A 14,313-nucleotide genomic window follows, 5' to 3' on the forward strand; every position below is an offset into this window, starting at 1 on the left:
GACACCATCCCTACGGTGAAGCATGGCAGTGGCAGCTTCATGCTGTGGGGATGTTTTTCAGCGGCAGGGACTGGCAGACTAGTCAGGATCTAAGGAAAGATGAACAGAGCAAAGTACAGAGAGATTATTGATGAAAACCTGGTCCAGAGCACTCAGGAACTCAAATTGGGGCAAAGGTTCAACTTCCAACAGGAAAACGATCCTAAGCACACAGCCAAGACAACGCAGGAGTGGCTTTGGGACAAGTCTCTGAATGTCCTTGAGTGTTCCAGCCAGAGACCGGACTTGAACCCGGTCGAACATCTCTGGAGAGACCTGAAAATAGCTGTGCAGCGACGCTCCCCATACAACCTGACAGAGCTTGAGAGGATCTGCAGAGAAGAAATGGGAGAAACTCCCCAAATACAGGTGTGCCAAGCTTGTAGCGTCATATCCAAGAAGACTCGAGGCTGTAATCGCTGCCAAAGGTGCTTCAACAAAGTACTGAGTAAAAGATCTGAATACTTATGTAAATGTGATATTTCCATTTTAATTTTTTATACATTTGCAAAAATGTATAAAAAGTTGAGCAAAAAAACCCCCAATTTAATACATTTTAGAATAAGGCTGTAACATAACAAAATATGGAAAAAGGCAAGGGGTCTGAATACTTTCCGAATGCACTGTATGTGTGGTAGGCAGTAGACACACATGCATCCACATGTTCCTATGTTATTGTATTCTTCTAGAATATAGATCCTAGTGTTCTGGATCCAGACTTGCCCTATAGAAGACTCCTCCCACCATGGAGGATTTTTGTGGCTGGTTCCCATGGCAACAAATCACTTGACATCCCAGTTGACTTCCCTAACCCCGCCTCCCTCTATCCTATCTTAAACAGCACTGTCCTCTTACCAGGACTTCCTGGAGCTTTAGGATGCAAACAGAGATGAAAAAAGCAGCCAATAGAGTTAGAGCAAAGGTGGGCTGAAGACACTTCTAGCCAATCAAAACACAGAATCATTCACACACGCCCACCTCCTCCCTCACGTCCATCAATAAATCTCTCCACAAATAATTCTCACCATGACCAATCAGGCTTTATGTTGGCTCTTTGTTGCCCAACTCCAAACCTCAATCGGAAACCGAAAAGAGGGATAAAAGAGGGCACGAAGCCCTGAGCTGTCCCTACAAGCACCAAAGGTCGCCATTCATTCAGGCTCTTTGTTACACTGCACACACACACAGTCTCCCTACTGTCCTTCATATTGTGGCTTTGACAGTGAGCTGAGTTAGGTGTCCTGGTAGGAAGAGAGTACAGAGACAGATCTGGCCTTCATTATGACCTACTGTACAGACTTTCACTAAGTCTACTCCACAGGCAGAACAAACACATCGTTCAGGACTTGTTTAACACACACACAATACAGAAATACTGTACACATACTCACACAGTATGCACACATCGGTCCCTTTCAACACTCCATGTGTGTACAGTCTCTCTCCCACACATGAATTAATGTATGCATGTACACACACATACACATGTGCACACCAACACACAACAATACACACACACGCATCGCTCATCTCCCTATCTTAGTTAAGCTCATACACAAACACACTCCAAAAGCATCCAGACAATCACTGTTGATGGTAATCACTTCCCCATTCACTGAGACAGGCATGTTCCAACCCACCACACACAGCTCTTCTCCCCCTCTTTCAGACTCCAAGGATGGGATGGAGAGGAAGGATACATGTTTATAGTGTTGGAATAGGGCCTCCTTCCCTTCTGTCCTTTCCTTACGTACAGGATGGCACTTGATAAAGCAGCTTAGCATCATGTAATGACATTACCTTCCCCTAAACCAGGGGTGTCAAACTCATTCCAAGGAGGGTCGAGTGTCTGCCGGTTTTTGTTGTTTCCTTTCTGTTAAGACCTAGGCAACCAGGTGAGGGGAGTTCCTTACTAATTAGTGACCTTAATTCATCAATCAAGTACAAGAGTGGAGCCAAAACCTGTAGCCACTCGGCCCTCTGTGGAATGAGTTTGACACATTCCCTAGACCTTCAGTACTGTCAATGCCACAACAGTTCACTCACCTGTGATGTGTGGGGGGTTTGGAATAGGGGTGGAGGCTGGGATGTCCATGGAGGGGTTGGGGTGCGGCGTGGGGGGATGTGGGTCCCTATCATCAAGGGGCTCAGGTGAGCTGACAGGGGGGCTCCTCTCCTCATCCATGGGTGTGGCTAACTAGGGGGTGGGGAGAACAGGTGTCAAGCCTGACAGAGACACAGAGCTACACAGAGAACCCTGTCAGACAACACACATCCACTCTCACATACGTTTAGTCTCTCTCAAGTGTTACAAGAGAGAGAGAGAGAATTGACCAGGCTTAGAACCCCAATCAGCATAGCACCCCAGCATGGAAACAGAAAAAGAATCAAATCTACCAAACAAACAATCTTCCATCAAATCAAACTACAATACAGTGTTTGTATCTTGACCCTTTCCTCCGAATGTTTCAGAAAAGTTCCAGAATCCCAACAGAGCATGCAGAAGTTGGCCAACATCGGGGGATTAGAGAGCACCAGCTCAGCTGCATGTGCGTGACCATCTCTGTGGGACAGCTGTGCTCTGGTGTGCTTATGCTCAAGCAACACAGACTGCAAGGCCTCTGTCACAGCTCGGTATGGAGCTCAACCAGCCAGCCATTGACATGTTCATATTTCATGTAATGCACTCACATGGGACATTCATTTTATTTCAGAAAACCCATCTCTACTTCTTCCTTCTCATGACTATCTGGATGCATTCTAGAACCTTCTGGGGTAGAATTTATTTTGCCCTGGTCAAGATAACTGGCTAACCTTTTATTCAATGGGCTTCTACACTTTTGGCACTTTTAATAATCTAAACTGTCTGTAGCTCACACTAAACACTTACAGTAGCATAGTATCTCAATATCGTGTCTGAAATATGTGCTTTCTCTATACAAAGCTGATCTGCTAATAAAATGAAAATGGTATCAAACTTTGAATTACTTATTTTAACACATTTAAGGATGTTAGAAAACTTTATGAAGTTGGCAAAGTCCTCAACTAAACTGCTGTGTTGATCCTTGATCACAATTAAAGGCATCTGATCCTTACCTTAACCCTGACCTGAACCCCGACCTGGGCTTGAGGAGAAGAGGTCGGGGTTCAACCCTGACCCTAACCAATTCTGAAATAAAAAAACGGTTGCAGGTCAGGAGTGTCCATATAGTTCTCATTATATTTACATTGCATTACATGCCTGCTTGGTTTCTTTCCCCTGACGAGTCCATGCACGCTCTCCCGAGCCAGCCGACTCAACCCTGTGGTCCTGTTCAAACTCGATGTATATTGAAGCAAAAGGCGAGGAGTTAGACAACAACATGGGTAGAACTCCTCAAAACCACTTACCTGACTGTTGGCTGCGACACAGGGAACTCGTTGTTCGCTAATTCATTCTCTGACCCCTTTCCCAGGTAGACTAGATTCTCCTCTGACTGTCCCGTGCTCTCCACTCTTCTGCTCTACTCTCCTCTAACTTTCTCTCTCGTTGTCACCACAACTCTTCTTCTCGTCTCCATAAACTCCTTCATGCGTAATTTTAGGACATTTCTTGATGCAGAAGTGGACTGGTAGGATTTTTTCGACAAGTTTTTCTCTCCTTCCAAACCCCCTCAGTCTGTCCCGTTCCTCCGCCTGTCAGTGTGAATGTGGGTTCGAGAAATACGGGCAGTCTCCAGAACAGTCTTTGTTTCTGGTTCAACTTTCCCAGCCCTTACAGAGGTTTGACATAGGCTACAATGCTCTCTTTACAAAGTAAAAAAAAAACAATTTATAACTTTCCAAACTCACGAGTTGTCTGCTGCTGTAGATGATTCAGCATTGAAACTGTGGATGTCATCAGACTTGCCCGTCCTTCACGCACTCCTGCCGGTCCCTCCTCTCTCTCCCCTCAAACGCTTGTCTGGTGAAAGTTCCAGTCTGTTAGATAACAAACTACAGTCAACACTGATTACCGTGCTTCCTCCAGGCACACATTTAGAATTACCCCTAAACTAGAGCCACTAACATGGGATCTCAGCTGAGTTATATTATTATATAGACGCATTCCTCAAAGTGATAATTAGGATTATGATAACAATGTTTATTATCACCAAAGTAGGATAATATAGCTAGGCCTTCTATTAAGCAATAATTATAAATTATAAAATGTTGAAATTGTTGGACTAGCCTATGCATAAAAACAGTAGCCTATATTATGATGTATAAATCAAGCCTAATAATAGGTCTAATAATCATCATAAATCATTCTTTTTTTTAAATCATTTTTTTATATGAATAGTCTATTTGTGTCAGATCCTCTCTTGTTAACAAATGGTTCATGTTCAAAGTGCGTTTAGGTAGGCTACACAAACAATGAATTGTGCATAGCCTAGGCTAACCACCAATGTGATTATCATGCATCAACAGTTGAAGAGGCCAGCCTCATTCATTCCCGCCATTCTCGCTGCCTTATCCTCACGCCGGCGCAGGGGTCACGTTTATTAAATGTGCGTGCGCACCAAAAATACTCCAACCTTGCGTCCGCCATTTTTCCCGCAGATGTTGTTGTTTATCAGTTTTGAACTTTCAGGAAAGTGTCTGCATCTCCAAGCACAGCAAAGACCAGGCCTTACCACAACTTCTAGCGGTTGATCAATTGTATTGCAAGCAGATATTGCTCTTATGGGGAAATGGAGGCGTTTGATGCAGGGGGATTATTATAATGGTAGGCTAATACAAACATTAACACTAATAATATAACATATGCATTTGCCATTGGTAAGGACATTTTAGATTTGTACTTTTATTATATAGGCCTAAATCATAATCATATATTGCATATATATTGCAGGATGTGTTCTTTTCTGACATGACTTGTTTATTCCCACTGTACAATAAATATTAGCCAACCATTTATCCATCACACATTCAATAGCCAAGCATGTTCGAAAGTAAATAGACCAGTAGTTTACTTAACATGTTTGACAGTATGGATAAGCTATACTTCTTGCTGTGTGCTATGAGCATGGTCTCATAGACTAGACGTAACATAGTAAATGTAAATCCAGGACACTTAAAGCAGTGTTATATATTATGTTTGGTACGGTTATATAAAACAGAAAGTCAATTAATTCTAAAATGAAAGGATGGTGGTAGGTTGTTCAGTCATTTTTTCCCCAAAATCTCATCATTGACAACTTTAGCTAATTAGCTAATTTTCAACTACTTACTACTTTTTAGCTACTTTGCAACTATGCATGTTAGCAAACCCTTGCCCTAACCTTAACCCTAACCTAATCTTAACAGTAACCTAACTCCTAGCCTTAACCCTTTAACCTAACTCCTAACCTTAACCCTAACCTAACTCCTAACCTTAACCTTAACATTGGGCGAAAAGGGTCAATATCAGGGGATATCTTTAGCTGTATATTTCCAGATATCTGACATTTTACTACATATACAGTGGCAAGAAAAAGTACTGTATGTGAACCCTTTGAAATTACCTGGATTTCTGCATAAATTGGTCCTAATTGATCTCATATTCATCTAAGTCACAACAATAGACAAACAATGCTTAAACTAATAACACACAACTGTGTGTTATTGTCTATATTGAATACATAATTTAAACATTCACAGTGTAGGTTGGAAAAAGTATGTGAACTCCTAGGCTAATGACCTCTCTAAAAGCTAATTGGAGTCAGCTAACCTGGAGTCCAATCAATGAGACGAGATAGGAGATGTTCTTTAGAGCTGCCTTGCCCTTTAAAAACACTCACAATTAGAGTTTGCTATTCACAAGAAGAATTGCCTGACGTGAACCATGGCTCGAACAAAAGAGATCTCAGAAGACCTACGATTAAGAATTGTTGACTTGCATAAAGCTGGAAAGGGTTACAAAAGTATCTCTAAGAGCCTTGATGTTCATCAGTCCACGGTAAGACAAATTGCCTATAAATTAAACAAGTTCAGCACTGTTGCTACTCTCCCTAGGAGTGGCCGTGCTGCAAAGATGACTGCAAGAGCACAGCGCAGAATGCTCAATGAGGTTAAGAAGAATCCTGGAGTGTCAGCTAAATACTTACAGATATCTCTGGAACATGCTAACAACTCTGTTGACGAGTCTACAATACGTAAAACATTAAACAAGAATGGTGTTCATGGGATGACACCACAGAAGAAGCCACTGCTGTCCAAAAAAAACTTTGCAGCACGTCTGAAGTTTGCAAAAGAGCACCTGGATGTTGCACAGCGCTGCTGGCTAAAAAATCAATGAACAGATGAAACTATAGTTGAGTTGTTTGGAAGGAACATACGTGTGGAGAAAAAAAGGCACAGCACACCAACCTCAAAACCTCATCCCGACTGTCCCGATTGAGATGCTGTGGCAATACCTCAAAAGAGCAGTTCACACCAGACATCCCAAGAATATTGTTGAACTGAAACAGTTTTGTAAAGAGGAATGGTCCAAAACTCCTGCTGACCGTTGTGCAGGTCCGACCCGCAACTACACAAAACATTTGGTTGAGGTTATTGCTGCCAAAAGAGGGTGAACCAGTTATTAAATCCAAGGGTTCACATACTTTTTCCACCCTGCACTGTGAATGTTTACATGGTGTGTTCAATAAAGACATGAACACGTATAATTGCTTGTGTGTTATTAGTTTAAGCAGACTGTGTTTGTCTATTGTTGTGACTTAGATGAAGATCAAATTTTATGACCAACTTATGCAGAAAACCAGGTAATACCAAAGGGTTCACATACTTTTTCATGCCACTGTAAGGAGTGGACATGCCCAGATATGCATGTCCTTCATTTCAAATACGAAGCTAGGATATTCTCCTTAATGGACCAGTTTCTACATGCATCCAATCTGGACCTCAGAAATCCCCTTGCTACTGAATGAGTCCAGATGTCTAGGGTGAGATATGTGCACCTGTTTACACATGTATACAATATTCTAACTCTGGAAAGGGTATGTGTCAACATGCTGACATATCTAAGCCTTCATACTTAGGCATGAACAAATCCACATATTTTCAGAAGTATATCATATCTGTAGTCATTACCTGATCATTTCAATAGATATCCTTACATGATATGTAATATTCTTCCTCATATGTCTGATCGAAAATGGGCTAAATCCAACTCATGTCCAATGTCCAGCACCCAAATAATTGTACCTGTTCAGGCGCTAAAAATCATCAGCTATGTCACCTTCATGTGAAGGTGCATGAGGCATTGCAAATCCAGAGCTCCAATCACAACGCATGTTGCAAACATAGGCTATTTTTTGTTCAAAAAATATTTTATTTATTTAAGGTTAGGAGTTAGGTTAAAGGGTTAAGGTTAGGAGTTAGGTTAGGGTTAAGGTTAGGAGTTAGGTTAAAGGGTTAAGGTTAGGAGTTAGGTTAGGGTTAAGGTTAGGAGTTAGGTTAAAGGGTTAAGGTTAGGAGTTAGGTTAGGGTTAAGGTTAGGGTTAAGGTTAAGGTTAGGAGTTAGGTTAGGGTTAAGGTTAGGAGTTAGGTTAGGGTTAAGGTTAGGAGTTAGGTTAAAGGGGTAAGGTTAGGAGTTAGGTTAGGGTTAAGGTTAAGGTTAGGAGTTAGGTTAGGGTTAAGGTTAAGGTTAGGAGTTAGGTTAGGGTTAAGGTTAGGAGTTAGGTTAAAGGGTTAACCTCTACTTCATCACCATCCCTGATCCGGGAGCATCCTCATCAGTAAAAAGATGACTAGCATAGCCTAGCATAGCGCCACAAGTAAATACTAGCATATAAATATCATGAAATCACAAGTCCAATACAGCAAATGAAAGATACACATCTTGTGAATCCAGCCATCATTTCCGATTTTTAAAATGTTTTACAGCGAAAACACAATATGTATTTCTATTAGCTAACCACAATAGCAAAAGACTCAACCGCATATTTTTTCACAATTTTTTTACCGCATAGGTAGCTATCACAAAACTGACCAAATAGAGATATAATTAGTCACTAACCAAGAAACAACTTCATCAGATGACAGTCTTATAACATGTTATACAATAAATCTATGTTTTGTTCGAAAATGTGCATATTTGAGGTATAAATCATAGTTTTACATTGCAGCTACAATCACAAATAGCACCGAAGCAGCAAAAATAATTACAGAGAGCAACGTGAAATACCTAAATACTCATCATAAAACATTTATGAAAAATACATGGTGTACAGCAAATGAAAGATAAACATCTTGTGAATCCAGCCAATATTTCCGATTTTTTAAGTGTTTTACAGCGAAAACACAATATAGCATTATATTAGCTTACCACAATAGCCAAACACACAACCACATTCATTCACCGCAAAGGTAGCGATCGCAAAAAAACAGCAAAAGATATAAAATTAATCACTAACCTTGACCAACTTCATCAGATGACAGTCCTATAACATCAGGTTATACAATACACTTATGTTTTGTTCGAAAATGTGCATATTTTGAGCTGCAAACGGTGGTTATACATTGTAAATATGTAGCATCGATTCACCAGAATCTCCGGAGAAATTTTGGACAGTCACCTAATCTAATCAAAGAACTCACCATAAACTTTACTAAAAAATACATGTTGGACAGCAAACGAAAGATACACTAGTTCTTAATGCAATCGCCGTGTTAGATTTTTTAAAATAACTTTACCATAACAAACAGCTTACGTTATAGCGAGACAGCTCCCGCAAAAAGGAAGGAAAATACGACTAAACATTTTCCACAGAAATAGCTTAGCTAGCCAAGTGGCGCGAAGATGTCCATCTTCACCTAACGCAGAGAACGGAAAACTCCAAAACTCCCGATAAACGTTGAATAATCTGATAAAACTATGTTGAAAAAAACATACTTTACGATGATATTATCACATGTATCAGATAAAATCAAAGCCGGAGATATTAGCCGTCTATACCGAACGCTTTTCAGAAGCCAATGCTGATGTCCTTCCCGCGCCTTGGTAGACAAAGGAAATAGTGGTCACGTCATTCCAAGAGCTCTTGTTCGACCTCAGATCAAGCTAGACACCCCATTCCACCTCCCCCATGCCTGGTGACATCTAGTGGAAGGCGTATGAAGTGCATGTATATCCATAGATTTCAAGCAAATGAATAGGAAGGCCCTGGAACAGAGCCTCGATTTCAGATTTTTCACTTCCTGTCAGGAAGTTTGCTGCAAAATGAGTTCTGTTTTACTCACAGATATAATTAAACGGTTTTAGAAACTTGAGAGTATTTTCTATCCAATAGTAATAATAATATGCATATTGTACGATCTAGAATAGAGTACGAGGCAGTTTAATTTGGGCACGATTTTTTACAAAGTGAAAACAGTGCCCCCATATTGACAAGAAGTTTTTAACAGAAAATATAAGTTGCACACCCTCAATACCCCTGCCTGCCCTGTTTGTTATGGACGATGGATGCAGATTGGGTCATCAGCAGCAGTCCCTCGCAGTCCAGACCCAACGTAGCAGCAGTGTTGGTCTGTGATCCACTCCAAACCGTCAATGCATAAATCACGAATCAAAATTGTGTTACTATTGCAAGAAAATATTGTCATGTAACTTAACCAAACCACAAGGTAGCTACTCTACCTGCTTCATTCATGACGAGAAAACTAACTGGAACTAGCTAGCCAAGTTGATTGTTAGCTAGCTAGCCAGCTAGCTTACATTAACGAGTCATAAAAAAATACACCTAAATGTTTTAAAATGTTAGCTGTCACCTTGAGGCTTGAAAGAAAATCCCTACAGGAAAAGCAATGTCATTATTTGTTAGCTAGCTAGGCTGCCAACCAGTTAGCTTTTAACCCCTATCAAGCCTAGCTAGCCCTACTGGCTGCTGGCCAAATTAGCTAATGATCCTTGATTCTAGTTTTTATTTTTTTTATTTTAACCTTTATTTAACTAGGCAAATCAGTTAAGAACAAGTTCTTACTTACAATGACAGCCTATCAAAAGGAAAAAGGCCACCTGCGGGGAAATAAATACAATATAAATATATGACAAAACACACATCACAACAGGAGAGACAACACAACACTCCATAAAAAGAGACCTAAGACAACAACATAGCAAGGCTGCAACACATGACAACACAGCATGGTGGCAGCACAAAACATGGTACAAACATTATTGGGCACAGACAACAACACATAGGGCAAGAAGGTAGAGACAACGATACATCACACAAAGCAGCCACAACTGTCAGTAAGAGTGTCCATGATTGAGTCTTTAAATTAAGAGATTGAGATAAAACTGTCCAGTTTGAGTGTTTGTTGCAGCTCGTTCTAGTCGCTAGCTGCAGCGAACTGAAAAGACGAGTGAGTCACTGCAATAAATAAAACATCTCAAATTAGCTACTTACATTTGCATTCATTTTCGCGAACAGCTTCTCACTGCTTTGTTTCTCCAGTTGTCAGTTCGACCACACACCTTTTACACACTCATTTGTGGCACCCAAATTTAAAAAATGACAGTTGGAACTCCACAGCAGAAAATAAGTGATTCTTGTTGCTATGCTACCACTTACAGTGATTTTAGCTTGCGGTTTGCATGCACCTTTATGCAGAGGAAAGTATAGCTAGTGTCTTAAAGAATGAGGCTTGAGCGTGTCCTCAAAACTCAAAATAAGCATCAGAAATTGTCCTTATTTAGCATATCAAGATCCTGATATGGACCTCAGCCAAGAGCATATGCATTGTATGTGCTGAGAACATATACTGTGTAGGCCTACTGTCAGTATTTGTCATCATATAGAGAAAATAAGAAGTCAACACAGGCCAATCTCAGGATTTCTAATGAGTCAATATCTGGCCATACCGTTTTGGAGGGAATCCAAAAATGATTTGTGCATGATAGAAAAATATGGATTTCATATTTGTCAAATTATTGAGCCGAAAACTCAGAAATGCATCAGAAATCTTCCTTATTTTCAGCATATCAAAAATCATATCAAGATCCGGATATGGTCCTCTGCCAAGAGAAGGTTCTACAGCTCCACCATCGAGAGCATGCGCTGACCAACTGGCAAGTGTCTTCATTGACATGTTCAACCTCTCCATGTCTGAGTCTGTAATACCAGCATGTTTCAAGCAGACCACCATAGTCCCTGTGCCCAAGAACACTAAGGTAACCTGCTTAAATAACTACTGACCCGTAGCACTCACGTCTGTAGCCATGAAGTGCTTTGAAAGGCTGGTCATGGCTTACATCAACACCATTATCCTAGAAACCCTAGACCCACTCCAATTTGTATACCACCCCAACAGATCCACAGATGATGCAATCTCTATTGCACTCCACACTGCCCTTTCACACCTGGAGAAAAGGAACACCTATGTGAGAATGCTATTCATTGATTACAGCGCAGCGTTCATACAAACTGTAACATATCATACGAAATGAATGATTGATATCCACTCATTAATACATACAATACGAAACGTAACATATCATACTCAATGTAGTACACAGATTTCCTTACAGAATAATACAAAATGCTCTGAGACCAGGTTGCAACAGGAGCAGGACATATTTAATCTTAGAGCCTATACCGAAGCAGGAGATATAAACACAGCCATGTACTAATCAACAAAATATTTAACAACAATTCGTATTTTGCATAGAAGTGTGGGCTGAAGCATTTATACTTTTAAATTGTTCGAATAGACAATTAGTCTAGCAGAATGCAAGGCCAGTGTTTGACTCTCGCTATAGGCAGCATGCAGTTTTTTGTTTGAAAGTCACTGCAAAAGATGAACCCATTCTGGCCACACCTCTTCAGAAATGTGATCAAACTTGCCATACAGCAAATTCCTTTTTGTTACCATCAAATTTATTAGGGGCGTTTTCCTACTATTTCTACTATTTGTTGTGTATTGGGAATAATTGGAACCCGTTATGTCAGAAAAGGAGAGACATGTCCTGCAATATGATTCTGATTTAGGCCTTATGTCTATAATAAAAGTCAAGTAAATATAGCAGGCGACATGCCTGTATGCGATCTCCTTACCAACGGCAAATGCATCTGTTTTATTATTAGGCCTATGTTTGAATGTTTTTATTAGCCATTATTATAGGCTAATAACCGTGCATCTCCCATTTATCCCAAACAAACAATAAGCATATTTGTTTGCAATAGCCTGCAGTTGATCAACCTTCTAGAAGTTGTTTACAAGCAGGTTTGACATTTGCATGAAGATACGGCCACTTTGCCGTCAAGTTCAAAATGAATAAAAAACAACTTTTGTGGGAAAACTGCCGCATGCAAGGTTTAGAGTCTTTTTTGTGCTCACGCACCTGTGATAAATGAGGCACCTGGCCTGGTAGCGAGACTGATGAGAGTCGTTGGTGTGATTGACGTGTGGAGGACTGGCGAGGCTGATGAGAGTCGTTGGTGTGATTGACGTGTGGAGGACTGGCGAGGCTGATGAGAGTCGTTGGTGTGATTGACGTGTGGAGGACTGGCGAGGCTGATGAGAGTCGTTGGTGTGGAGGACTGGCGAGGCTGATGAGAGTCGTTGGTGTGGAGGACTGGCGAGGCTGATGAGAGTCGTTGGTGTGATTGACGTGTGGAGGACTGGCGAGACTGATGAGAGTCGTTGGTGTGATTGACGTGTGGAGGACTAGCGAGGCTGATGAGAGTCGTTGGTGTGATTGACGTGTGGAGGACTGGCGAGGCTGATGAGAGTTGTTGGTGTGATTGACGTGTGGAGGACTGGCGAGACTGATGAGAGTCGTTGGTGTGATTGACGTGTGGAGGACTGGCGAGGCTGATGAGAGTTGTTGGTGTGATTGACGTGTGGAGGACTGGCGAGACTGATGAGAGTCGTTGGTGTGATTGACGTGTGGAGGACTGGCGAGACTGATGAGAGTCGTTGGTGTGATTGACGTGTGGAGGACTGGCGAGACTGATGAGAGTCGTTGGTGTGATTGACGTGTGGAGGACTGGCGAGAGTGATGAGAGTCGTTGGTGTGATTGACGTGTGGAGGACTGGCGAGACTGATGAGAGTCGTTGGTGTGATTGACGTGTGGAGGACTGGCGAGACTGATGAGAGTCGTTGGTGTGATTGACGTGTGGAGGACTGGCGAGGCTGATGAGAGTCGTTGGTGTGATTGACGTGTGGAGGACTGGCGAGACTGATGAGAGTCGTTGGTGTGATTGACGTGTGGAGGACTGGCGAGGCTGATGAGAGTCGTTGGTGTGATTGACGTGTGGAGGACTGGCGAGACTGATGAGAGTCGTTGGTGTGATTGACGTGTGGAGGACTGGCGAGGCTGATGAGAGTCGTTGGTGTGATTGACGTGTGGAGGACTGGCGAGAGTGATGAGAGTCGTTGGTGTGATTGACGTGTGGAGGACTGGCGAGGCTGATGAGAGTCGTTGGTGTGATTGACGTGTGGAGGACTGGCGAGGCTGATGAGAGTCGTTGGTGTGATTGACGTGTGGAGGACTGGCGAGACTGATGAGAGTCGTTGGTGTGATTGACGTGTGGAGGACTGGCGAGACTGATGAGAGTCGTTGGTGTGATTGACGTGTGGAGGACTGGCGAGACTGATGAGAGTCGTTGGTGTGATTGACGTGTGGAGGACTGGCGAGACTGATGAGAGTCGTTGGTGTGATTGACGTGTGGAGGACTGGCGAGACTGATGAGAGTCGTTGGTGTGATTGACGTGTGGAGGACTGGCGAGACTGATGAGAGTCGTTGGTGTGATTGACGTGTGGAGGACTGGCGAGGCTGATGAGAGTCGTTGGTGTGATTGACGTGTGGAGGACTGGCGAGACTGATGAGAGTCGTTGGTGTGATTGACGTGTGGAGGACTGGCGAGGCTGATGAGAGTCGTTGGTGTGATTGACGTGTGGAGGACTGGCGAGACTGATGAGAGTCGTTGGTGTGATTGACGTGTGGAGGACTGGCGAGGCTGATGAGAGTCGTTGGTGTGATTGACGTGTGGAGGACTGGCGAGAGTGATGAGAGTCGTTGGTGTGATTGACGTGTGGAGGACTGGCGAGGCTGATGAGAGTCGTTGGTGTGATTGACGTGTGGAGGACTGGCGAGGCTGATGAGAGTCGTTGGTGTGATTGACGTGTGGAGGACTGGCGAGGCCACGAGGTAAATCGGTTAATCAAATTATGCATTCAAACAAAACAGCCTGCATTTTTCAGAGAGAGGTGCGTGAGGTTCAACAACACACACATTTTTCAGAGAGAGGTGCGTGAGGTTCAA

The 14,313-nt window shown here is 42.3% G+C and overlaps 1 protein-coding gene across 1 annotated transcript in view; it reads right to left on the minus strand.

The window, feature by feature from the left end:
* Positions 1-4,018, minus strand: part of mdfi (MyoD family inhibitor) — a 57,245-nt gene extending 53,227 nt beyond the window's left edge. The window contains exons 1-2 of the mRNA XM_055917664.1: positions 3,430-4,018; positions 2,086-2,236 (exon numbers count right to left, since the gene is read on the minus strand). Of these exons, the coding sequence (XP_055773639.1) occupies positions 2,086-2,224 (139 nt within the window). The 5' untranslated portion in view covers positions 2,225-2,236; positions 3,430-4,018. The remainder of the gene's footprint in view (positions 1-2,085; positions 2,237-3,429) is intronic.
* Positions 4,019-14,313: the final 10,295 nt, after the last annotated feature.

The sequence above is a fragment of the Salvelinus fontinalis genome, chromosome 3, assembly GCF_029448725.1.
Source record: "Salvelinus fontinalis isolate EN_2023a chromosome 3, ASM2944872v1, whole genome shotgun sequence".
Taxonomy (NCBI): Eukaryota; Metazoa; Chordata; class Actinopteri; order Salmoniformes; family Salmonidae; genus Salvelinus; species Salvelinus fontinalis.